The sequence below is a fragment of the Ranitomeya variabilis genome, chromosome 2 (genome assembly GCF_051348905.1).
Source record: "Ranitomeya variabilis isolate aRanVar5 chromosome 2, aRanVar5.hap1, whole genome shotgun sequence".
Taxonomy (NCBI): domain Eukaryota; kingdom Metazoa; phylum Chordata; class Amphibia; order Anura; family Dendrobatidae; genus Ranitomeya; species Ranitomeya variabilis.
The window spans coordinates 571,011,842-571,039,798 of NC_135233.1; the positions used below are offsets into that span (position 1 = coordinate 571,011,842).

Here is a 27,957-nt window from a genome sequence, read left to right on the forward strand (position 1 = left end):
TACTTGGTGATGCCTTTTGGGCTCTCTAATGCCCCTTCAGTTTTTCAGTCCTTTATGCATGACATTTTCCGGAACTATCTGGATAAATTTTTGATCGTTTATCTGGATGATATTCTGGTTTTTTTCTGATAATTGGGACTCGCATGTGGAGCAGGTCAGGATGGTCTTTAAAATTTTGCGTGAAAATTCTTTGTTTGTCAAGGGCTCAAAGTGTCTTTTTGGTGTACAGAAGGTTCCCTTTTTGGGGTTCATTTTTTCCCCTTCTGCTGTGGAGATGGACCCAGTCAAGGTCCGAGCTATTCTTGATTGGACTCAGCCCTCGTCAGTTAAGAGTCTTCAGAAGTTCTTGGGTTTCGCTAACTTCTACCGTCGTTTTATCGCTAACTTTTCTAGCATTGTGAAACCTTTGACGGATATGACCAAGAAGGGCTCCGATGTGGTTAATTGGGCTCCTGCTGCCGTGGAGGCTTTCCAGGAGTTGAAACGTCGATTTACTTCGGCGCCTGTTTTGTGCCAGCCTGATGTCTCGCTTCCCTTTCAAGTTGAGGTGGATGCTTCAGAGATTGGAGCAGGGGCCGTTTTGTCGCAGAGAGGCCCTGGTTGCTCTGTTATGAGACCTTGCGCCTTTTTCTCTAGGAAGTTTTCGCCTGCGGAGCGAAATTATGATGTGGGCAATCGGGAGTTGTTGGCCATGAAATGGGCATTTGAGGAGTGGCGTCATTGGCTCGAGGGTGCTAAGCATCGTGTGGTGGTCTTAACTGATCACAAAAATCTGATGTATCTCGAGTCTGCTAAACGCCTGAATCCTAGACAGGCCCGCTGGTCATTGTTTTTCTCCCGTTTTGACTTTGTTGTCTCGTATTTACCAGGTTCAAAGAATGTGAAGGCCGATGCTCTTTCCAGGAGCTTTGTGCCTGATGCTCCTGGTGTCGCTGAACCTGTTGGTATTCTTAAGGATGGTATTATCTTGTCAGCTATTTCTCCAGATCTGCGACGTGTGTTGCAGAGATTTCAGACTGATAGGCCTGATTCTTGTCCTCCTGACAGACTGTTTGTGCCTGATAAGTGGACCAGCAGAGTCATTTCTGAGGTTCATTCCTCGGTGTTGGCAGGTCACCCAGGAATTTTTGGCACCAGAGATCTGGTGGCCAGATCCTTTTGGTGGCCTTCCTTGTCTAGGGATGTGCGGTCATTTGTACAGTCCTGTGGGACTTGTGCTCGAGCTAAGCCTTGCTGTTCTCGTGCCAGCGGGTTGCTCTTGCCCTTGCCTGTCCCTAAGAGACCTTGGACACATATCTCCATGGATTTCATTTCTGATCTTCCGGTGTCTCAAGGCATGTCTGTTATCTGGGTTATATGTGAACGCTTCTCCAAGATGGTCCATTTGGTTCCTTTGCCTAAGCTGCCTTCCTCTTCCGATCTGCTTCCTGTGTTTTTCCAGAACGTGGTTCGTTTGCACGGCATACCTGAGAATATTGTGTCAGACAGAGGTTCCCAGTTCGTTTCCAGATTCTGGCGATCCTTTTGTGGTAGGATGGGCATTGACTTGTCGTTTTCGTCTGCTTTCCATCCTCAGACTAATGGACAGACGGAGCGAACTAATCAGACTTTGGAGGCTTATTTGAGGTGTTTTGTCTCTGCTGATCAGGACGATTGGGTGACCTTCTTGCCGTTAGCTGAGTTTGCCCTTAATAATCGGGCTAGTTCTGCCACCTTGGTTTCGCCGTTTTTCTGCAACTCTGGTTTCCACCCTCGTTTTTCTTCGGGTCATGTGGAACCTTCTGACTGCCCTGGGGTGGATTCTGTGGTGGATAGGTTGCAGCGGATCTGGAATCTTGTGGTGGACAACTTGAAGTTGTCACAGGAAAGGGCTCAGCGCTTTGCCAACCGCCGCCGCGGTGTGGGTCCCCGACTACGTGTTGGGGATTTGGTGTGGCTTTCTTCCCGCTTTGTTCCTATGAAGGTTTCCTCTCCCAAATTTAAACCTCGTTTTATTGGTCCTTACAGGATATTGGAAATTCTTAATCCTGTATCCTTTCGCCTGGATCTTCCTGTGTCGTTTGCTATCCACAACGTGTTTCATAGGTCCTTGTTGCGGCGGTACGTTGTGCCTGTGGTTCCTTCTGCTGAGCCTCCTGCTCCGGTGTTGGTTGAGGGCGAGTTGGAGTACGTGGTGGAGAAGATCTTGGATTCTCGTCTCTCCAGGCGGAGGCTTCAGTACCTGGTCAAGTGGAAGGGCTATGGTCAGGAAGATAATTCCTGGGTGGTCGCCTCTGATGTTCATGCGGCCGATTTAGTTCGTGCCTTTCATGCCGCTCATCCTGATCGCCCTGGTGGTCGTGGTGAGGGTTCGGTGACCCCTCACTAAGGGGGGGGTACTGTTGTGATTTTGCTTTTTGCTCCCTCTAGTGGTCATTAGTGATTTGACTCTGGAGCGTCTGTCTTTTCCTATTTCCTCACCTGGGCCGTTAGTTCAGGGGCGTTGCTATTTAAGCTCCGTGGACCTTCAGTTCAATGCCTGGCATCGTTGAAATCAGAGCTAATCTGTTGTGCTCTTGTCCTGTGATCCTGGTTCCTGTATTTCAAGCTAAGTCTGCTTCTTTGCTTTTTGCTTTGGTTTTGTTTTGTATTTTTGTCCAGCTTGTTCCAATCTGTATCCTGACCTTTTCTGGAAGCTCTAGGGGGCTGGTGTTCTTCCCCCGGACCGTTAGACAGTTCGGGGGTTCTTGAATCTCCAGCGTGGATTTTTATAGGGTTTTTGTTGACCAGATAAGTTATCTTGCTTTATTCTGCTATTAGTAAGCTGGCCTCTCTTTGCTGAACCTGGTTCATTTCTGTGTTTGTCATTTCCTCTTACCTCACCGTTATTATTTGTGGGGGGCTTGTATCTTGCTTTGGGGTCCCTTTCTCTGGAGGCAAGAGAGGTCTTTGTTTTCTTCTCCTAGGGGTAGTTAGATTCTCCGGCTGGCGCGAGTCATCTAGCGATCACCGTAGGCATGATCCCCGGCTACTTCTAGTGTTGGCGTTAGGAGTAGCTATTTGGTCAACCCAGTTACCACAGCCCTATGAGCTGGATTTTTGTATCTCGCAGACTTACACGTTCCTCTGAGACCCTGTCCACTGGGGTCATAACAGGCGCCGCCACAGTGGAGATTTAGCGCTACACATTGCCCATTGTAATTATTAGTATGTCTGTATAAGTTGGGACAGGTCAGGTCCTCCAGAGCAAGTAATCTTCTTTGCAGCCTCGTTCCACATTTTTCGTAATAATGTATATGAGAGTTTTGTAAACTAGACAATCTAATATATAATTGCCTAGAATACTACTTCCTGCAATTTGTGCCAACTTCCGTGGCTTTGTCCGGAGCTAATGTCCGGAGATAATGTCCGGAGCTAATGTCCAGGGCTAATGTCCGGAGCTAATGTCCGGAGCTAATGTCCGGAGATAAGTGACGTCACCAGTGTCCTACACCCAGGCAGAGCACAGGGGCCCCAGGCAGCATATGGGGCCCCAGGCAGAGCACAGTGGTCCCAGGCAGAGCACAGGGGCCCCAGGCAGCCTATGGGGCCCCAGGCAGAGCACAGTGGCCCCAGGCAGAGTACAGGGGCCCCAGGCAGCATATGGGGCCCCAGGCAGAGCACAGGGGCCCCAGGCAGCATATGGGGCCCCAGGCAGAGCACAGTGGCCCCAGGCAGAGCACAGGGGCCCCAGGCAGAACATGGGGCCCCAGGCAGAGCACAGGGGCCCCAGGCAGAGCACAGGGGCCCCAGGCAGCATATGGGGCCCCAGGCAGAGCACAGTGGCCCCAGGCAGAGCACAGGGGCCCCAGGCAGAGCACAGGGGCCCCAGGCAGCATATGGGGCCCCAGGCAGAGCACAGAGGCCCCAGGCAGCATATGGGGCTCCAGGCAGAGCACAGTGGCCCCAGGCAGCATATGGGGCCCCAGGCAGAGCACAGTGGCCCCAGGCAGAGCACAGGGGCCCCAGGCAGCATATGGGGCCCCAGGCAGAGCACAGTGGTCCCAGACAGAGCACAGGGGCCCCAGGCAGCTTATGGGGCCCCAGGCAGAGCACAGTGGCCCCAGGCAGAACATGGGGCCCCAGGCAGAGCACAGTGGCCCCAGGCAGAGCACAGGGGCCCCAGGCAGAACATGGGGCCCCAGGCAGAGCACAGGGGCCCCAGGCAGCATATGGGGCCCCAGGCAGAGCACAGGGGCCCCAGGCAGCATATGGGGCCCCAGGCAGAGCACAGTGGCCCCAGGCAGAGCACACACCAAATCGGAGGCCGAGGGGCCCCGCCAAACAAATCGGAGGCCGAGGGGCCCCACCATCCAAATCGGAGGCCGAGGAGCCCCGCCCACCAAATCGAAGGCCGAGCGGCCCCGCCCACCAAAGCGGAGGCTGAGGGGCCCGGCCCCGCCCACCAAAGCGGAGGCCGAGGGGCCCCGACCACCACATCGGAGGCCGAGGGGCCCCGCCCACCACATCGGAGGCCGAGGGTCCCCGCCCACCAAATCGGAGGCCGAGGGTCCCCGCCCACCAAATCGGAGGCCGAGGGTCCCCGCCCACCAAATTGGAGGCCGAGGGTCCCCGCCCACCAAATCGGAGGCCGAGGGTCCCCGCCCACCAAATTGGAGGCCGAGGGTCCCCGCCCACCAAATCGGAGGCCGAGGGTCCCCGCCCACCAAATCGGAGGCCGAGGGTCCCCGCCCACCAAATCGGAGGCCGAGGGTCCCCGCCCACCAAATCGGAGGCCGAGGGGCCCCGCCCACCAAATCGGAGGCCGGGGGTCCCCGCCCTCCAAATCGGAGGCCGAGGGGCCCCGCCCACCACATCGGAGGCCGAGGGTCCCCGCCCACCACATCGGAGGCCGAGGGGCCCCGCCCACCACATCGGAGGCCGAGGGTCCCCGCCCACCAAATCGGAGGCCGAGGGTCCCCGCCCACCAAATCGGAGGCCGAGGGTCCACACCATCCAAATCGGAGGCCGAGGGGCCCCGCCCACCAAATCGGAGGCCGAGGGGCCCCGCTCACCAAATTGGAGGCCGAGGGTCCCCGCCCACCAAATTGGAGGTCGAGGGGCCCCACCAACCAAATCGGAGGCCGAGGAGCCCCGCCCACCAAATCGAAGGTCGAGGGGCCCCGCCAACGAAAGCGGAGGCCGAGGGTCCCCGCACACCAAATCGGAGGCAGAGGGACCCCGCCCACCAAATTGGAGGCCGAGAGGCCCCACCCACCAAATCGGAGGCTGAGGGGCCCCGCCCACCAAAGCGGAGGCCGAGGGTCCCCGACCACCAAATCGGAGGCCGAGGGGCCCGGCCCCGCCCTCCAAAGCGGAGGCCGAGGGGCCCCGCCCACCAAATCGGAGGCCGAGGGGCCCCGCCCACCAAATCGGAGGCCGAGGGGCCCCGCCCACCAAATCGGAGGCCGAGGGTCCCCGCCCACCAAATCAGAGGCCGAGGGTCCCCGCCCACCAAATCAGAGGCCGAGGGTCCCCGCCCACCAAATTGGAGGCCGAGGGGCCCCGCCTTCCAAATCGGAGGCCGAGGGTCCCCGCCCACCAAATCGGAGGACGGGGGCCCCGCCCACCACATCGGAGGCCGAGGGGCCCCGCCCACCACATTGGAGGCCGATGGTCCCCGCCCACCAAATCGGAGGCCGAGGGTCCCCGCCCACCAAATCGGAGGCCGAGGGTCCCCGCCCACCAAATCGGAGGCCAGGGGGCCCCGCCCACCAAATCGGAGGCCGGGGGGCCCCACCCACCAAATCGGAGGCCGAGGGGCCCCGCCAACCAAATCGGAGGCCGAGGGGCCCCGCCTACCAAATCGGAGGCCGAGGGTCCCCGCCCACCAAATCGGAGGCCGGGGGGCCCCGCCCACCAAATCGGAGGCCGGGGGGCCCCGCCCACCAAATCGGAGGCCGATGGGCCCCGCCCACCACATCGGAGGCCGATGGGCCCCGCCCACCACATCGGAGGCCGAGGGTCCCCTTCCACCAAATCGGAGGCCGAGGGTCCCCGCCCACCAAATCGGAGGCCGAGGGTCCCCGCCCACCAAATCGGAGGCCGAGGGTCCCCGCCCACCAAATCGGAGGCCGAGGGTCCCCGCCCACCAAATCGGAGGCCGAGGGTCCCCGCCCACCAAATCGGAGGCCGAGGGTCCCCGCCCACCAAATCGGAGGCCGAGGGTCCACACCAACCAAAGCGGAGGCCGAGGGTCCCCGACCACCAAATCGGAGGCCGAGTGTCCCTGCCCACCAAATCGGAGGCAGAGGGTCCCCGCCCACCAAATCGGAGGCCGAGGGTCCCCGCCCACCAAATCGGAGGCCGAGGGTCCCCGCCCACCAAATCGGAGGCCGAGGGTCCCCGCCCACCAAATCGGAGGCCGAGGGGCCCCACCAACCAAATCGGAGGCCGAGGGGCCCCGCCCACCAAATCGGAGGCCGAGGGTCCCTGCCCACCAAATCGGAGGCCGAGGGGCCCCGCCAACCAAATTGGAGGCCGAGGGGCCCCGCCCACCAAATCGGAGGCCGAGGGGCCCCGCCCACCAAATCGGAGGATAAGGGGCCCCGCCCACCAAATCGGAGGCCGAGGGGCCCCACCAACCAAATCGGAGGCCGAGGAGCCCCGCCCACCAAATCAGAGGCCGAGGGGCCCCGCCCACCAAAGCGGAGGCCGAGGGTCCCCGCCCACCAAATCGGAGGTCGAGGGTCCCCGCCCACCAAATCGGAGGCCGAGGGTCCCCGCCCACCAAATCGGAGGCCAGTCCCCGCCCACCAAATCGGAGGCCGAGGGTCCCCACCCACCAAATTGGAGGACGAGGGGCCCCACCAACCAAATCGGAGGCCGAGGAGCCCCGCCCACCAAAAGTAAGTGCGGCCCCAAAAGTAAGTGCGCCCCCGGGTGCAAAAGTAAGTGCGCCCCCAGGTGCAAAAGTAAGTGCGCCCCCGGGTGCAAAAGTAAGTGCGCCCCCGGGTGCAAAAGTAAGTGCGCCCCTGGGTGCAAAAGTAAGTGCGCCCCCGGGTGCAAAAGTAAGAGCGCCTCCGGGTGCAAAAGTAAGTGCGCCCCCGGGTGCAAAAGTAAGCGCGCCCCGGGTGCAAAAATAAGCGCGCCCCCAGTCCCGTGTGTGAAAAGTGCTGCTGTAAAGCTGGTAGCGCTGTTCAAGCACCATGTATTTCCTTCATCTAATATATAATTGCCTAGAATACTACTTCCTGCAATTTGTGCCAAGAAAGAACATACCAATATACATAGTTATTGATACATATTATTTATTATTTACATTATTGTTCTTAAGCAAAGAACCGTTGTTGTGGCATTTGCCACAACACGCAAAGTTGTCGTCTGATGTCTTTCATCACTCCCCTCATAAGCATGTTCATGGATCTTGTGTAACTGTACCTTAAATAACAAGAATTGTCAAGAGCTGGTGAGTGCAGCCATTTTTTGTTCTTTCTTACTATTATTTATTAATTGTATTATTCTTACATTTGAATAAATAAAGTATATATGGATTCTAGACTCCCGATTCTTTAGAATCGGGCTGCCATCTAGTCCCTTTATAAGGGTTATCTGGAGAAGTTAAATAACTTAAAAAAAAAATAAAAAAATAAGCCATCTTTTTCACCTCAAGTGATAAGCTGTGTAAATATACCGTACATATTCTCTGTAGACGTAAAGTGGCATTACATAGTTACTATCGAATGAATGCACCAGGTCCAAGGTCAAGTACTGCTCTCAAAGAGAGCAAGATTTCCATTCCTAGCTCATACAGTGGCTCCATAGACAGAGATAAATGATCTCTGTACTTACAGACAACTTGATCTCATTGGATAAATAATGTAATGAATAAACAATCTGCAAATCGCTTTATGCTACTCCTAAAAAATCACTCCAAAGTCTTGGCTACTAGATTCCTACATTTGTCTAACTTTTTCTCCGCTGCCTGTTGTCAAGCATAATCCATCTTTAGTAGCAGAAACACCAAGTTGGATTACAGGAAGTGGGGGTGGGTCTTTGTCGCTTTGCAAGAAGTGGACAGGGGTCTTGGTCTCTCTACATGAAGTAGGGGTGGCTCTTTGTTTCTCTGCGGGAAGTGGAGGCGAGTCATTACTCTACAGGAAGTGGAGATGGGTCTTTATATCTACAGAAAGTGGGGGTGGGTCTTTGTCTCCACAGGAAATGGGGGTGGGTCTTTGTCTCCACAGGAAATGGGGGTGGGTATTTGTATCTACAGGAAATGGGGGTGGGTCTTTGTATCTACTGGAAGTGAGGAGGGTCTTTGTCTCTACAGGAAGTGGAGGTGAGTCTTTGTCTTTACAGGAAGTGAAGGTGGGTCTTTGTGTCTACAGGAAATGGGGGTGGGTCTTTGTATCTACAGAAAATGGGGGTGGGTCTTTGTCTCTACAGGAAGTGGGGGTGGGTCTTTGTATCTACAGGAAGTGAAGGTGGGTCTTTGTCTCTACAGGAAGTGGAGGTCGGTCTTTGTCTCTACAGGAAGTGGGGGTGGGTCTTTGTCTCTACAGAAATTGGGGCTGGGTCTTTGTCTCTTTATATGAAATGGGGGTAGATCTTTGTCTCTCTTCATGGTGTGGGGGTGGGTTTTTGTCTCTTTACAGGAAGTCGGTGTGGGTCTTTGTCACTTTATAGGAAGTGGGAAGCTGCTCTTTCTCTCTATGGAAAGTAAGAGGTGGGTCTTTGTCTCTCTACAGAAAATGGACTACAGTTTTTTGTCTCTTTACAGGAAGGGGGTAGGTGTTTCTCTCTACCGAAACTGGGAGTGGGACTCTGTTTTGTTACAGGAAGTGGGGGGAGGGTCCCATCTCGGTACAGGAACCATATGAAGGCCTTTGTATTTCTTCTGCTTTTCCATCTGTCAAACTGCTAACGGAGGAGGCGATCTGCTCAGGGTAGGCAAGCCATTGGACAATGGGAGTAGCAATGCTTGCTGGGAAGTTACCGAAAGAATGTTACTGTACCTATAGTGCTGGCAGAATGCGGTTGATGTGACTGATTAACAAAAAATGACAATATGATTAGAATTGTTCCCGTATATATGTGTGTGTATATGTGTGTGTATATATATATATATATATATATATATATATATATATATATATATATATATATATATATATATATATATATATATATATATATATATATATATATATAGTTAGTCATGGCCAAAAGTATTGACATCCCTGCAATTCTGTCAGATAATACTCAGTTTCTTCCTGAAAATGATTGCAAACACAAATTCTTTGGCATTATTATCTTCCTTTAATTTGTCTTAAATGAAAAAAAAACACAAAAGAGAATGAAGCAAAATGCAAAACATTTATCATTTCACACAAAACTCCAAAAATGGGCCAGACAAAAGTATTGGCACCCTCAGCCTAATACTTGGTTGCACAACCTTTAGCCAAAATAACTGCGACCAACCGCTTCCGGTAACCATCAATGAGTTTCTTACAATACTCTGCTGGAATTTTAGACCATTCTTCTTTGGCAAACTGCTCCAGGTCCCCGATATTTGAAGGGTGCCTTCTCCAAACTACCATTTTTAGATCTCTCCACAGGTGTTCTATGGGATTCAGGTCTAGATTCATTGCTGGCCACCTTAGAAGTCTCCAGTGCTTTCTCGCAAACCATTTTCTACTGCTTTTTGAAGTGTGTTTTGGGTCATTGTCCTGCTGGAAGACCCATGACCTCTGAGGGAGACCCAGCTTTCTCACACTGGGCCCTACATTATGCTGCACAATTTGTTGGTAGTCTTCAGACTTCATAATGCCATGCACACAGTCAAGCAGTCCAGAGGCAGCAAAGCAACCCCAAAACATCAGGGAACCTCCGCCATGTTTGACTGTAGGGACTGTGTTCTTTTCTTTGAATGCCTCTTTTTTTCTCCTGTAAACTCTATGTTGATGCTTTTGCCCCAAAAGCTCTACTTTTGTCTCATCTGACCAGAGAACATTCTTCCAAAACGTTTTAGGCTTGTTCAGGTAAGTTTTGGAAAACTCCAGCCTGGCTTTTTTATGTCTCGGGGTAAGAAGCGGGGTCTTCCTTGGTCTCCTACCATACAGTCCCTTTTCATTCAGACGCCGACGGATAGTACGGGTTGACATTGTTGTACCCTCGGACTGCAGGGCAGCTTGAACTTGTTTGGATATTAATCGAGGTTCTTTATCCAACATCCGCACAATCTTGCGTTGAAATCTCTTGTCAATTTTTCTTTTCCGTCCACATCTAGGGAGGTTAGCCACAGTGCCATGGGCTTTAAACTTCTTGATGACACTGCGCACGGTAGACACAGGAACATTCAGGTCTTTGGAGATGGACTTGTAGCCTTGAGATTGCTCATGCCTCCTCACAATTTGGTTTCTCAAGTCCTCAGACAGTTCTTTGGTCTTCTTTCTTTTCTCCATGCTCAATGTGGTACACACAAGGACACAGGACAGAGGTTGAGTCAACTTTAATCCCTGTCAACTGGCTGCAAGTGTGATTTAGTTATTGCCAACACCTGTTAGGTGCCACAGGTAAGTTACAGGTGCTGTTAATTACACTAATTAGAGAAGCATCACATGATTTTTCGAACAGTGCCAATACTTTTGTCCACCCCCTTTTTTATGTTTGGTGTGGAATTATATCCAATTTGGCTTTAGGACAATTCTTTTTGTGTTTTTTCATTCAAGACAAATTAAATGAAGATAATAATAAAGAATTTGTGTTTGCAATCATTTTCAGGAAGAAACTGAGAATTATCTAACAGAATTGCAGGGGTGTCAATACTTTTGGCCATAACTGTATGTATATATATGTATATATGTGTATATATATATATATACATACACACACACACACACACACACACACACACACACACACACACACACACACACACACACACACACGTATATATATGTATGTGTGTGTATATATATATATATATATATATATATATATATATATATATATATATATATATATATATATATACATACATATATATAATATATATATGTGTGTATATATATATATATATACACTGCAGAATTATTAGGCAAGTTGTTTTTTAGAGGATTATTTTTATTATTGATCAACAACTATGTTCTCAGTCAACCCAAAAGGCTCGTTAATATCAAAGCTTAATATTTTTGGAAGTTGCAGTGGGTTATTTTTAGATTTGGCTATCTTAGGAGGATATCCGTTTGTGCAGGTAACTATTACTGTGCAAAATTATTAGGCAACTTAATAAAAACCAAATATATTCCCTTCTCACTTGTTGTTTTTCACCAGGTAAACCAATATAACTGCACAAAATTTAGAAATAAACATTTCTAACATGCAAAAAAAAAAAACCCAAAAAATTAGTGACCAATATAGCCACCTTTCTTTATGATGACACTCAACAGCCTCCCATCCATAGATTCTGTCAGTTGCTTGATCTGTTTACGATCAACATTGCGTGCAGCAGCCACCACAGCCTCCCAGACACTGTTCCGAGACGTGTACTGTTTTCCCTCCCTGTAGATCTCACATTTTATGAGGGACTACAGGTTCTCTATGGGATTCAGATCAGGTGAAGAAGGGGGCCATGTCATTATTTTTTCTTCTTTGAAACCTTTACTGGCCAGCCACACTGTGGAGTAGTTGGAGGCATGTGATGGAGCATTGTCCTGCATGAAAATCATGTTTTTATTGAACGATATCGACTTCTTCCTGTTCCACTGCTTGAAAAAGTCTTCCAGAAACTGGCAGTGGGTCTGGGAGTTGAGCTTCACTCCATCCTCAACCTGAAAAGGTCCCACAAGTTCATCTTTGATGATACCAGCCCATACCAGTACCCCACCTCCACCTTGCTGGCGTCTGAGTCAGAGTGGAGCTCTCTGCCCTTTACTGATCCAGCCTCTGGCCCATCCATTTGGCCCATCAAGTGTCACTCTCATTTCATCAGTTTATAAAACCTTTGAAAAGTCAGTCTTAAGATATTTATTTGCCCAGTCTTGACATTTTATCTTATGTTTCTTGTTCAAAGGTGGTCGTTTTTCAGCCTTTCTTACCTTGGCCATGTCCCTGAGTATCACACACCTTGTGCTTTTTGTTACTCAAGTAACGTTGCAGCTTTGAAATATGGCACAACTGGTGGCAAATGGCATCTTGGCAGCTTCACACTTGATTTTCCTCAATTCATGGGCAGTTATTTTGTGCCTTTTTTGCCCAACACGCTTCTTGCGACCCTGTTGGATATTTGCCATGAAACGCTTGATTGTTCGGTGATCACTCTTCAAAAGTTTGGCAATTTCAAGACTGCTGCATCCCTCTGCAAGACATCTCACAATTTTGGACTTTTCAGAGCCCGTCAATTCTCTCTTCTGACCCATTTTGCCAAAGGAAAGGAAGTTGCCTAATAATTAAGCACACCTTATATAGGGTTTTGATGTAATTAGACAACACCCCTCCTCATTACACAGGTGCACATCACCTGATTTACTTAGTTTGTAGTTGGCTCTCAAGCCTGAACAGCTTGGAGTAGGACAACATGTATAAAAAGTATCATGTGATCAAAATACAACTTGCCTAATAATTCTGCACGCAGTGTGTGTGTGTATATATATATATATATATATATATATATATATATATATATATATATATATATATATATATATATATATATATATAATATTATATATATACTCGAGTATAAGCCGACCCAAGTACAAGCCTAGGGTGGAAAATGCAGCAGCTACCGGTAAATTTCAAAAGTAAGAATAGATACCAATAAAAGTAAAATTAATTGAGACATCAGTAGGTTAAGTGTTTTTGAATATCCATATTGAATCAGGAGCCCCATATAATGCTCTATAAAGTTTGATGGGCCCCATAAGATGCTCCATATTAAAATATGTCCCATATAATCCTGCATAAAGCATAATATGGGCGCCATAAGATGCTCCATAGAGATATTTGCCCTATAAAGTGCTGCACAAACGTTATGGCCCCATAAGATGCTCCGTACAGTCACTTGCCCCATATAATGCTGCACAAGCGTTATGGCCCCATAAGATGCTCCGTACAGTCACTGCCCCTTATAGTGCTGCACAAGCGTTATGGCCCCATACAGATGCTCCGTACAGACACTGCCCCTTATAATGCTGCACAATCGTTATGGCCCCATAAGATGCTCCGTACAGTCACTGCCCCTTATAATGCTGCACAATCGTTATGGCCCCATAAGATGCTCCGTACAGTCACTGCCCCTTATAGTGCTGCACAATCGTTATGGCCCCATAAGATGCTCCGTACAGTCACTGCCCCTTATAGTGCTGCACAAGCGTTATGGCCCCATACAGATGCTCCGTACAGTCACTGCCCCTTATAGTGCTGCACAAGCGTTATGGCCCCATACAGATGCTCCGTACAGTCACTTGCCCCTTTTATTGCTGCACAATCTTTATGGCCCCATAAGATGCTCCATACAGTCACTGCCCCTTATAATGCTGCACAATCGTTATGGCCCCATAAGATGCTCCGCACAGTCACTGCCCCTTCTAGTGCTGCACAAGCGTTATGGCCCCATACAGATGCTCCGTACAGTCACTGCCCCATATGCTTTTGTTGCGATAAAAAAAAAAAAAATCACATACTCACCTCTCTTCGCTCAGGACCCCCGGCACTTTCAATATTTACCTGATCCTTGTGCGGCTCCGTCTTCAGCATTAACGTTCAGCAGAGGGCGTGCACTGACTACGTCACCGCGCCCTCTGACCTGAGCGTCACAGCCAGAGGACGCTGATGACGGAGCCCCACCGGAACGAGGAGCGGTAAATATCGCGCAGCGCTGTATACTCACCTACTGCTGGTGCTGTGCAGTCCCTGCTTCTTCCAGCGCTGCATCTTCTTCCTGTATTGAGCGGTCACAGTTACCGCTCATTACCGAAATGAATATGCGGCTCCACCTCTATGGGAGGTGGAACTGCATATTCATTACTGTAATGAGCGGGACCATGTGACCGCTCAGTACAGGAAGAATATGCAGCACTGGAAGAAGCAGGGACCGCGCCAGCAGTAGGTGAGTATAATTAGATAGCCCCCGCTCCCCCTCCCCTGCCGACCCCCGAGTATGACTCGAGTATAAGCCGAGAGGGGGACTTTCAGCCCAAAAAAAGGGCCAAAAATCTCGGCTTATACTTGAGTGTATATATATATATATATATATATATATATATATATATATATATATATATATATATATATATATATATATATATATTTACACACACACAATAGTTGTCCTTTGGAATATGGTGCCAGATGACTTCAGCTTCCCCAACTTTAACACATGGATATATAATAATGGACTTTGCAACATACAGTATAAGACGCTATAAACTTCACCAGTTCCTGTAGCTTTAGTATTTATTTGTGTGACTGAATTCCGTGTTAGTTTACCAAGTGTATTTTTCCCTATGTCATTAAATATTTATTAACCTCGTCTAGGAAACCCCTTTTATTTTGCAGCCATCTTTTCCGCCCTAGATATTATGGATACTTTTATCAGCCTGCTTATTTCTTCTCTGCCTGTCCCTCGAGGTGAGATTTTGCCAGATGTCCCCCTTGTAATGTAAATGTTAAACCTTTTCATTTAAAAGACATTTTGATAAAAAAATATATATATGTATTGTATAATTTTTCGTTTCCATCACCAAAAATCCATGAAATCTAAGTCTACCTCGTTGACATTACCACTCCCAGTCGAACAGAATAAAAACCCTATTAAAATGTATGTATTTTGTTTTAAAAAGTCCGTGATTCGTGGGCCTTTCGGGGTTTTAGATCAAGATAAAGTAAATTCAAAGAGCGTTCATTTAAAAGGCACAATTCAAGCATGGGCTTCTGGGTACAGATGCAGATGAAAAGCTTCTATCTCTAGTGATGTCAAGCACTTCTGCGCTGTCTAATTTTCCGATACAGACAAAGGACAATTTAGTCTGTTGTACAAAAATGTTTATTACTGTACTGTAATGTACTTTATTAAATCACTAAAATATAACAAACATTTTTACAAGTTTGGCTATCACCATAATAAAGGATCATGTTCCTAGGTAAATTTTTACCAAGCAATGAACCCAAACAATATTGGCAAAAATACAAGGTTTTTTAGCCATTTCACCAAAAAGTGACTAGGGTAAAATATGTAATTGAGTCAGCAACTGGTTCAATGATAGGAATTACATGATGATCTTTAACAAAAACCACTCAGAATGAGTCACAGTTAACAGTGAAGTACTACAGGGGACAGTATTGGGCCCTTTTATTTCTCCTTCCCCATGACAGCACCACAGAGAGAGGGGATCCGTGGTGCTGTCATGGGGAAAGGAGAAAGAAAAGAGAAGGAAACCTACAGATAAAAGGGCGGTACCTCTCACTCGCATCAGTTGGTTTCCTGTCCCTGACGGGGAACCTTCAGTTCGGCGAGGTCATCATGTACGAATATTTTTCTACAATCAGGTGGTGGCGGCCTATCTAAACCATCAGGGGAAACCAGGTCACGGGCCCTGATAAACACAACATCTCAGGTTGGCGGAATGTAATCTATCCCTGTCAGCACTACATATTCGGGGGATAGAGAATCACAAGGCAGACTTTTTGAACCTCAGTTAAGACAAGGCGAGTGGGCTCTGAAGCAGTCTGTTATCAATCAGATTGTAGAAATGTGGGGCATCCCGGTCATAGATCGCTTCGCCAATATCGACAACACTAAGGTAGACACCTTTTTCTTCCTAGATCCCAGAGGGAACCTTCTGGTTCTAGATGCCTTTATTATCCCACGGAATCAAAGCCTGGCCTACGCCTTTTTTCCCGGTCATTCTCATCCCAGCGGTCCTAAGGAAGATAAGGGAGGACATGGCAAGAATAATACTGATAGCCCCCTCTTCGGCCACAAAGATCTTGGTTCTCCTGGCTGAGGATGATGTCTATCACCGTTCCTTGGGTTCTACTGTAAATACCGGTCCTTCTTTCTCAGGGATTGGTGTTTCACCCTCAGGCAGCGAACCTGCATTTGACAGTATGGAATTTGAAAGGGCACTGTAGAGGGATAGAGGTCTTTCAACAAACTTGGTCTCCACCCTGCTCAAGAGTAGAAAAGATTTCACCACTAGAGCTTACAGTAAAACTTGGAGAAAATTCTTATCCTCCTCAGGGCTGAGAATGCAGGATGGAGTACCTATTACAGCAATCCTGGAATTTCTGCAGAAGGGGTTAGAATGAGGCCTAGCGACCAGCACCTTAAAAGTTCAGGTAGCAGCTCTGGGGGCCTTATATAATCAGGACATTGCAGGCAACCCTTGGGTAGCGCGATTTATTAGAGCTTCTGCAAGATCTAGGCCCATTATCAGCCAAAAATTTAACGTAATGGGATCTAAAGTTAAATCCCATCAGTCCTAACAGGTCCTCCCTTTGTGGAAGTTCTAAACTATTAAAGGTTCCAGCGAGCACTGTTGGGACCATAATTCGGAAGTTAAATCACAATCATTTCACTATAAACCAGCCACGACCAGGTGTTCTAATTTTAGAAAGAGTAGTGAAAATAATTATCAGAAGTTGTACAAGAGACAGGGACCACCTGTGGAGAGCTACAGAAAGAACTGGAATCACCAAGTGCAATTGTTTCAAAGAAAACAATAACTAGTGCACTTCACCCTCCACGGCCTGTATGCACACTCACTATGCAAAACCTTATTTCTGAACAAAAATTATGTTCAAGCGCATTTCAAGTTTGCTCAACAATATTTATAAAAGCCTGTGAAATACTCGGAGAATATAGTCTGGTCAGTTCAGACCACAATTAAACTCTTTGGTTGCCATAATACTCACCGTGTTTGGAAGTCGAAAGGCACTGCATATCACCCCAAAAACAACATACGAACAAGTGAAGTTTGGAGGTGGGATCTTCATGGTGTGGGGCTGTTTTTCAGCCCGTGACACCGGCAAACTTCATATAATTGAAGGAAGGATGAATGGACAGAGACCTTCTTGAAAATATCTGCTGCTATCTACTAGGATGATGAAGATGAAACGAGGGTGGACGTTTCAGCAAAACATTGAGCTCAAACCCACCTCCAAGGAAACTCTCAATTAGTATTAGAGAGAGAAAATAAAGCTGCTAGAGTGGCCTAGCCATTCACCTGACCTAAATTCCATAGAAAATTTATGGAAGCAACTAAAGATCAGAGTTCAAAGAAGGAGCCCACAGGACCTTCAATATTTGAAAAGTGTTTGTGCGGAAGAATGGGCCAAAATAACACCTCAGCAATGCCTGCGACTAGTTTCTCCATACAGGAGGTGTTTTGAAGCTGTCATCACTAACAAAGGCTTTTGTACAAAGTATTAAATACATTTTAGTAAATGTGTTCACGATATTATTTTCCCTGTGTTATTACATAATATTCAAAACTAAATTTATGGATATCTATGATTTGATTTTTTTGCCTGTGTGGGTTGGATGGGTTGTTACCAACATCTGGTAAGAATTTCATGTCCATAGCACCTTGAGAAATCTATTTAATTAGAATATCGGTGACGTTTTCAGTACTTATTTCACTAACTGTATGTATGGGTATATTTATTTCTGTTTTCTTCTATATTTCATACTACAAATTTGAAGGCTGTTGTGCTTTAGAAAACATAAGTTCTCTTTCTGTGCTGTACCTTTCTTTGATCTCTCTCTGTTTCTCAAGAGACTTGTACATTTACCATGAACATTACCAGACACTTTGTAAAATATATTGTGTGTTTGAAAATAATAAATGCATAAGAATATACTGTACAGGGCATCAATAATTCCTTTATATCTAAGCTGGGGAGTTATTGGCCCCTTTGTAACTCTGTGACATTTTTGTAGCCCAAAAAACTTCCATCTGCTGCTATATTTCCGATTATAGATACTTATCTACTAGTAATGTCAAAGCTAAACTATTTAATATTAAAACTATATTTATCACAGAAGAAAACCTTCTCACACATCATCAATGGAAATATAGTATAATATATAGGTCATTATGGTCCCTGCAGTTGGGCAAGATATTTTGTTTCTCATTTTGAGGGTATAGACAGAAATACTGTATCCATCCCATATCTATCTAGCCATCTATGTAACTGTCTGTGTTTATATAAAGGTATGTATATACAGTATTGTGCAGGTGTAAAAAGATTAACAAAATGCAAAGTGAATGAATAAAATTAAAATCCAAATCAAACAAGTATTTGGTGTGGATTAACTCGGCATGGAGATTGTTCTAAACATCTGGCAGAACTAACCACAGATCTTCTGTGGATGTCGCTTGTGAAAATCCTTCTGTCTTTTCATATGCCAGACAGACTTGGATGATGTTGAGAAGTTAAAGTCTTGGTACAACTGTTTTAACAATTAAATTGATTGTGTCTCCTTCAGTTTTTAGGAGCGCACTGCTCCTCTTCATTGTTGTTTCCTGCTTCCTGAGTGGCGGTGCACTCCTGATGATGGACGGTCTGAACTGTGCACTACCCAATGCTGCTAGCAGAGGTAGCTTTGTCTTTGCAGCATTGGAGGAGCGCAGGACCACTGAAGCTGACCAGATCACAAACAGCTTAACTAGGCTTCCGGCCACCTCTGGGAAGGCAGGTATCCTTGGAAACCAGCTGTTCTTTAGAGCAGAAATGATTTTTAATGAGTAGATAGCAAAATTGTTTGTTTTTTTTACAAGCACTTTGCAATGTTAGCAACTAAATAAGATGAGACGGACCCTTTTATTGTCAATATCATCTCATCACACTATGAACAAGTTTCTATACTGACATAGATTTAGTAAGCAATGTTTTTTTTAAATTCTGCCACTCCAAGTTCAGATGGGCAGAATATTTTGATATCGCATATACAGTTGTGTGAAAGTGTTTGCCCCTTCCCGATTTCCTATTCTTTTGCATGTTTGTCACACTTAAATGTTTCAGATCACCAAATAAATTTAAAAATTAGACAAAGATAACACAAGTAATCACAGGCTCATTCCTTAGCACGAGAATCTCATTAACTGAAAGCTGAAAACAAAGATTAACCAACAACCTCAAGACAGATTTCTTCACCCCAGGTATCATTTTACTCAGTGTAACAGCGCCAACCTGACAATGCCTGTAGTTTACTTAAAAAATCCTGCTGACAGATTTGCTGTAAGCCATTCAGAGGTGGACTTGCTGATTTTTTTTTTTGTTTGTTCTGTTTCATTGTCCTGCTGATAACCCAAGTGCACCTCAGCTTGAGGTCATGAACAAATACCCAAACATTCTCCTGCAGGATTTTTTGGTAGACTGCAGAATTCATGGTTCCATTTACCACAGCAAGTCTTTCAGGTCCTTAGCAGCAAAACAACATCAGACCATCACACTAACACCACCATATTTTACTGCTGGTATGATGTTCCTTTTTTTGAAATGCTGTGTTACTTTTACGCCTGAGGTAACGTGAGATACACCTTCCAAAAAGTTCAACTTCTGTCTTGTCATTCCACAGAGTTTTCTCCCAAAAGTCTTGTGGATCGTCAAGATGCTTTCTGGCAAAACTGAGACGAGCCTTTATGTTATTATTGCTCAGTATTGGTTTTTGTCTTGGAATTCTGCCATGCAGGCCATTTTTGCCCATTCTCTTTATTATGGTGGAGTCATGAACACTGACCTTAACTGAGGCTTGCAGTTGTTTGGATGTTGTGGGGTGTTTTGTGACCTCTTGGATGAGTCGTCGCTGTGCTCTTGGGGTAATTTAGGTTGGCCGGCTACTCTTCAGAAGGTTCACCATTGCTCCATGTTTTCGCCATTTGTGGATAATGGCTCACTGTGGTTCGCTGGAGTCTCATTTGTTCTAGAATTTCTTTGGATTGTGACATGATGTCTAGCTTTTGAGTATATTTTGGTCTTTACTTTGTCAGGCTGGACCTTTTTAAGTGATTTCCTGATTGAGAACAGTTATGGCAGTAATCAGGCCTGGGTGTGGCCAGGGAATTTGAACTCCGCTTCCCAAAGATGTGATAAACCACAGTTAATTTATGTTTAAAGGGAAGGCAATAGCCTTTTCACGCAGGGCACTATAGGTTTGGATTTCTTTTTCCCTTAATAATAAATACCGTATATACTCGAGTATAAGCCGAGGTTTTCAGCCCATTTTTTGGGGCTGAAAGTCCCCCTCTCGGCTTATACTCGAGTCATTCCCAGGGGTCGGCAGTGGAGGGGGAGCGGGGGCTGTCTAATTATACTCACCTACTCCTGGCGCGGTCCCTGCAGGTCCCTGGCTTCCCCGGCGCCGGCAGCTTCTTCCTGTAGTGAGCGGTTTCATGGTACCGCTCATTACAGTAATGAATATGCGACTCCACCTCCCATAGAGGTGGAGCCGCATATTCATTACTGTAATGAGCGATAACGGTGACAGCTCACTACAGGAAGAAGCTGCGGGAAAGCAGGGACTGCACAGCGCCAGGAGCAGGTGAGTATAACGGGGAGGGGAGCGCTGCGCGATATTCACCTGCTCCTTGTTTCAGCGCCGCTCCATCTTCTGCAGTGACCCTGAGGTCAGAGGGCGCGGTGACGTAGTTAGTGCGCGCCCTCTGCCTCAACGTCCGTGCAGGAGACGCTGAAGACTGGGCGGCGCCGGAACGAGGAGCAGGTGAATATAGCAAGTGCCGGGGGCCTGAGCGACGTAGAGGTGAGTATGTGATTTTTTATTTTTTTATCACAGCAACAGCGAATGAGGCAAGTGTCTGTATGCAGCATCTTATGGGGCCATAACGTTTGTGCAGCATTATATGGGGCCATAACGTTTGTGCAGCACTATATGGGGCCATAACGTTTGTGCAGCACTATATGGGGCAAGTGTCTGTATGGGGCCATAATCAACGTTTGTGCAGCACTATATGGGGCAAATATCTTTATGGAGCATCTTATGGGGCCATAATCAACATTTGTGCAGCATTATATTGGGCAAATGTGTCTATGAAGCATCTTATGGGGCCATTATTAACCTTTATGCAGGATTATATGGGGCATATTTTAATATGCAACATCTTATGGGGCCATCATGAACTGCATGGAGCATTATATGGGGCTCCTGATTCAATATGGATATTCAAAAACACTTAACCTACTGATGTCTCAATTAATTTTACTTTTATTGGTATCTACTTTAACTTTTGACATTTACCAGTAGCTGCTGCATTTTCCACCCTAGGCTTATACTCGAGTCATTAAGTTTTCCCAGTTTTTGTGGCAAAATTAGGGGGGTCTGCTTATACTGGAGTATATACGGTACCTTCATTTATAAACTGCTTATTCTGATTACTTGTGTTATCTTTGTCTAATTTTTAAATTTGTTTGTTGATCTGAAACATTTAAGTGTGACAAACATGCAAAAGAATAGGAAATCAGGAAGGTGGTCAAACACTTTAGCTGATTTTGCCAGAGAACTTAAAGGCCAGCCATGTATTTGAAATGCAGTACTGCATAATGACCAATCAAATGAATGGTCATCCATGGAAAACAAGGATGGTCTAAGTCCATTATAACTGAGAGGGGCTTTGGACAGGAGTCACACACGAGCCCTGTTGCGCAATTCTAAATCTTTGGCACTAGATAGTTGACTGCAGTGCTTGACTCGCCTCAATTTATTGGTTGGCAGCATTTTCAGGGGACATAAATACATATATGTGTGTGTACACACACATATATATATATATATATATATATATATATATATATATATATATATCTATAATATAACGCTGGGAGCGTCACTCTGTCCGAAGCCTCTATAGACTGCGCAAGCGCAAGCGCCGGCGCAGTCTGGACCGCACAGAGCGACGCTCCCAGGAGATCGCGGTATGCGTAAGCGCTGAACGCACACCGCGATCTCCACCGGACAAGCAGGGACGAGCCAGGAGGCGGAGGGTGAGTATACTTACCTGACCCGTTCCACCGACGCGCTTCCGGGCCGTGACTGTCCCCCTGATCCCGGAATCGGCGCCTGCGCAGTCCGCGCTTTCCGGCGCCATTTTCTTGAAGACACATTGCAGTGTCTTCAAGAAAATGGCGCCGGAAAGCGCGGACTGCGCAGGCGCCGACTCCGGGAGCAGGACCGAGAAAATGGCCGCACCCAGCACAGCCGCCGCGCCCAGCACAGCCACGCACAGCCGCCCACAGCAACGCACAGCCGCCGCACCCAGCACAGCCGACCATAGATGCCCACAGCCACGCACAGGCGCCCACAGCCACGCACAGCCGCCGCACCCAGCACAGCTGCCCACAGCCACCCATAGCCACGCACAGCCGCCGCACCCAGCACAGCCGCCCACAGCCACGCACAGCCGCCGCACCCAGCACAGCCGACCACAGCCGCCGCACCCAGCACAGCCGCCCACAGCCACGCACAGCCGCCCACAGCACAGCCGACCACAGCCGCCGCACCCAGCACAGCCGCCCACAGCCACGCACAGCCGCCCACAGCCACGCACAGCCGCACCCAGCACAGCCGACCACAGCCACGCACAGCCGCCGCACCCAGCACAGCCGCCCACAGCCACGTACAGCCACCCATAGCCACGCACAGCCGCCGCACCCAGCACAGCCGACCACAGCCGCCGCACCCAGCACAGCCGCCCACAGCCACGCACAGCCCACAGCCACGCACAGCCGCCGCACCCAGCACAGCCGCCGCACCCAGCACATCCGCCGCACCCAGCACAGCCATGCACAGCCGCCACAGCCACGCACAGCCACGCACAGCTGCCCACAGCCACGGACAGCCGCCGCACCCAGCACAGCCGCCGCACCCAGCACAGCCGCCGCACCCAGCACAGCCGCCGCACCCAGCACAGCCGCCCACAGCCACGCACAGCCGCCCACAGCCACGCACAGCCGCCGCACCCAGCACAGCCGCCCACAGCCACGCACAACCGCTGCACCCAGCACAGCCACCCACAGCCGCCGCACCCAGCACAGCCGCCGCACCCAGCACAGCCGCCGCACCCAGCACAGCCGCCGCACCCAGCACAGCCGCCGCACCCAGCACAGCCGCCGCACCCAGCACAGCCGCCGCACCCAGCACAGCCACGCACAGCCGCCACAGCCATGCACAGCCTCCGCACCCAGCACAGCCACGCACAGCCGCCTACAGCCACGGACAGCCGCACCCAGCACAGCCGACCACAGCCACGCACAGCCGCCGCACCCAGCACAGCCGCCCACAGCCACGCACAGCCGCCCACAGCCACGCACAGCCGCACCCAGCACAGCCGACCACAGCCGCCGCACCCAGCACAGCCGCCCACAGCCACGTACAGCCACCCATAGCCACGCACAGCCGCCGCACCCAGCACAGCCGACCACAGCCGCCGCACCCAGCACAGCCGCCCACAGCCACGCACAGCCCACAGCCACGCACAGCCGCCGCACCCAGCACAGCCGCCGCACCCAGCACAGCCGCCGCACCCAGCACAGCCGCCGCACCCAGCACATCCGCCGCACCCAGCACAGCCATGCACAGCCACGCACAGCCGCCTACAGCCACGCACAGCCTCCCACAGCCACGCACAGCCGCCCACAGCCACGGACAGCCGCCGCACCCAGCACAGCCGCCGCACCCAGCACAGCCGCCCACAGCCACGCACAGCCGCCCACAGCCGCCGCACCCAGCACAGCCGCCCACAGCCACGCACAACCGCTGCACCCAGCACAGCCACCCACAGCCGCCGCACCCAGCACATCCGCCGCACCCAGCACATCCGCCGCACCCAGCACATCCGCCGCACCCAGCACAGCCGCCGCACCCAGCACAGCCACGCACAGCCGCCACAGCCATGCACAGCCTCCGCACCCAGCACAGCCACGCACAGCCGCCTACAGCCACGGACAGCTGCCGCACCCAGCACAGCCACCGCACCCAGCACAGCCGCCGCACCCAGCACAGCCGCCCACAGCCACGCACAGCCGCCGCACCCAGCACAGCCTCCCACAGCCGCCTACAGCCACGCACAGCCGCTGCACCCAGCACAGCCGCTGCACCCAGCACAGCCACCGCACCCAGCACAGCCGTCCACAGCTGCCGCACCCAGCACAGCCGCCCGCACCCAGCACAGCCACGTCACATACAGCCGCCCGCACTCAGCACAGCCACATACAGCCGCCCGCACTCAGCACAGCCGCCCGCACTCAGCACAGCCGCCCGCACTGATGGGGGCGCAGGATGGAGCAGCACGTGATAGGATGGGGGCGCAGGATGGGAGCACATGACAGGATGGGGATGAGGATGGAGCAGCACATGACACGGTGGAGCAGCACATGACAGGATGGGGGCGCAGGATGGAGCAGCACATGACACGGTGGAGCAGCACATGACAGGATGGGGATGCAGGATGGAGCAGCACATGACACGGTGGAGCAGCACATGACAGGATGGGGGCGCAGGATGGAGCAGCACATGACACGGTGGAGCAGCACATGACAGGATGGGGGCGCAGGATGGAGCAGCATATGACAGGATGGGAGCAGCACATACCAGGATGGAGACCATATTCCAATATAAATGCTCGCCACCCGGGCGTAGAACGGGTTCAATAGCTAGTATATATATATATATATATATATATATATATATATATATATATATATATATATATATATATATATATATATATATATATATATATATATATATATATATATATATATATATATATATTCGTGGGGTCCGAGTGGTGGAATTAACACTATTGATGAGCGAGCGTGCTCTTATGAGGGGTTATCTGAGCATGCTCGAGCGCTAGTAGAGCATTTTGGCGTGCTCGAATACTAAGCTCGAGTGGCCGTGGTTGGATGTCTTGCTGATATTCGACAGCCGCAATATATGCAGGGATTATCTAACAAACAGGAAATCCCTGTATGTATTACATCTGTCGAACAATTGCGAGACATGCAGCCTCGGCATCTCAAGCCAGTTTTTTTTGCATGCCGAAAATACTTGATTACGACACGTGTGCGCGTGGATGACACCTTATCCAACACTTGCTCATCACTTTTTAACACCAATCTAACTAGTGGATAGAAAATATTTTATGTCGAGGCGAATACCCTATCTATTTGTGGTATTATTAGTTCCATATAATTGTATCCTGGCCCAGAAAAATGGAAAATATTGACGTTTGGACTGGGCCTATTCTGTTTCCTTTATGGCTGGGGCTACACGGCGATTGGTCGCACAACCAAATATCACTTTATGCAGCGTAATGCATGTGAAATGGGTTGTGTTGTGATCTGTAAGATACTGTGATGATGACGAGCTAGTTGCCAAAATAATCCAACCGGTTCTGACTTTTTGTCACTATGCAACCTCACTCACCTGCATTACGCTGCGATGTAGCAGAGCTTGGTCGGACAATCTATGTCGCGACCGCAGTCACTGTGTAGCCCCAGCTTAAAAGCCACATCACAGATAAAGGTTCTACGGTGATTTCATTAATGCATGGTGGTCAAGGTGCATGGACTTTTTATATTCACGGTGCACCTGTAATAGGTCCCGGAATGGGTTAATGACTTCTGGCAGTCCCATTGCTTCCAGATGTGTGTTCAAGTACTTAAGTTAACTTCATTAGTTCCCTGTTAACACCATCCTGTTAATAATTAAATGCCGAAGCTGCGGGGCTACAAACCATAACGATTTTGCAAGATCATGGACATTGCACCTGACATGTAACCAGTCTTTCATTCCAGATTAATGCAAGGAAAAGGCAATAATATTTGTATTTAAACTGGCTGTAGATCATCTCTATAAACCTTTAAAATAAATATACTTGACTCTACATTGGAAAGCGAGCCAACGCAAGACATACGAGAATGCTAAAAACAGAAAGTTTTGGCAGAAAATGCCTTTTTAAAGGTCTGATTGGAAGCTCTTGTCATTACAAAGCCGTCCAACAACCATAGCGTTATGTTGTCAATCCAAAATACACATCTTCTGGTCAATTTTTTTTTCTGTTGTTGATCCCATTGACCAAAAAACAGGCAGTCATTTGTAAACACAGATCACAGAAATCCTGCGAAGTTTGCTCAGATCGTTCTGACAAGTATCAAGGAAGCAGTTTGTTTGGCAGGCTGGAAACATTGAAGCTTGTGTCAATCGTTCCTTTTATTCGAGCGCCTTTGCCAAGTTATATTTGTTAACCAGAAAATTGTTTTTAGCATAGTTAAACTTTGGTGTCATTTTTTGGAAGGCCGAAGTTGTCTTCGTTCAGAAGACTGTGGTTTCTTTGTGTTAAATTCAGCATCAGATACTTTGTAGCTGTATCCGGATAATACGCTTCATAATTACGTCTTGTGTAAAAAATGTTTATCCAGATTTAGAATGAGTGCAATGATCCTCAGGGGTGGACACAGACGGTGGAAGAAGGTCCCTGTACAAGATCAGAACATGAGCCCTTTGCTCTCCCATAGGATATCATAATGCACCAGTTTTTGTGTCTGTGATAGAAACTGCTTGTTGCTTTGGAGCTGTAAGTGGGCCCCTTACGCTTTGGGCCCCTCACCCTCAGCACAGGTTTCAGCAGAGGTATGTGCGCCCCTGATGATCCTGGACTTGAGAAAATACAAATCATAGCTTACATTTTGACATACAAAAGGCATCGTTCCTTTCCTACTCCTTCGGCTGGCTGCTCTAGAGATTCCCTTGATGAAGACCTTTAGATAGGTCGAAACGTTAGACAATATTTACTTCTTACCCTTCTGAATCAAATATCTCCCTTTTGCACTGAGGTTTCACTACATTTACATTTTGCTATTGGGCATGTTAAGAGGGTCCTCTGGTCGTATTCCCCTTCCGTGAGCCAGAGTGGTCCACGACTCATGAGCAAAGGTTTTGGTTTTGGCTAACCAGCTACTTTATTGGCTGCTTGTAATTCTACATTTGTATTGGCCGCTGAAGTGGAAACGTAGAGTTTGTTGCATCTTCCCAAGGCTCTCTGCATAAGAACTCGACACAGCCAATCCATTTTTTTAAGCCATGTGTAATTCTACCTATCTTCTGTAGGAGCCACTTCCAAAGTGCCAGTCTTAGACAATTTCAGAATATATCTGTGAAAAGACAAGCCTTTTAAAGTGAATCTGTCACCATGTTAATTCTACCTAATCTGAAAGCAGCATGATGTTGGGAGGAGAGACGCTCATTCCAGCGATGTATTACTTACTTGGCTCCTTTGTTTTTATAAAATCACAGTTTTATCAGTAGGAGATTATCACTAGAGGACTAGTAAACTGGTTGCCCAATAGTCCAATCCCACCCCCAACTGTCAGGACTCTGAACATTTTTTATTACCTTTTTGTGCATTACTGCCCTTTTCCAAGATGGCGTCTTTGGTCTTGTGCACTGTCTTCCTGCTATATAACTCCACCCCAGCCTTCAGTCTGTGCTAGAGTATTCTGCCTTGCATCCAGCTCCTGACCTCTGGTGACTCCCTGGCTATATACCTGCTCCTGTGAACCTGTGGGGTTATCCTGCTACTCTGCTCTGAGTTCCTGCTGCATACACCAGTTCCAGTAATCCTCCTTCATCTGCTGCTCGTGTTTACTTCCATCTGCATTTGCTGGACATGTAAGCTGTTGCTGCTTTGCAAGAACCTGAGACTATTACCCAGACCTCCCTGGTTGAGCTAAGATATTATTTGAACTGCCTTATAAGCATATCTATCTGTATTTTGGACTAAGCAAGAACTTATTCTTGTCAAGTATCCTCAAGAATAACTGTGCTTCATAGACTTTCTGCTTGATTGAAATTTCCTCTAGACTGCTAAGCTGCATTTGATATTTACACCAAGTGTTGTGGACGTGAGTTTCTCTCTGCACCTGTTTGAATCACCGTGTGATAATATAGACTTTACCACTTATAAATCTGTG

At 48.6% G+C, this 27,957-nt stretch overlaps 1 protein-coding gene across 6 annotated transcripts in view; it reads left to right on the forward strand.

Moving 5' to 3' along the window:
* The window catches only part of FTO (FTO alpha-ketoglutarate dependent dioxygenase), a 507,540-nt gene that overhangs the window by 91,980 nt on the left and 387,603 nt on the right, over positions 1-27,957 (forward strand). The window contains exon 8 of one of the 6 annotated variants that reach the window (XM_077288253.1): positions 14,521-14,916. The exons of 4 other annotated variants lie outside the window; for them this stretch is intronic. In XM_077288253.1, coding sequence (XP_077144368.1) covers positions 14,521-14,538 — 18 coding nt within the window. In that variant the 3' untranslated portion in view covers positions 14,539-14,916. Of the gene's footprint in view, positions 1-14,520; positions 14,918-27,957 lie in introns of those variants that run through there. One more of the 6 variants, XM_077288252.1, reaches the window with a different exon arrangement.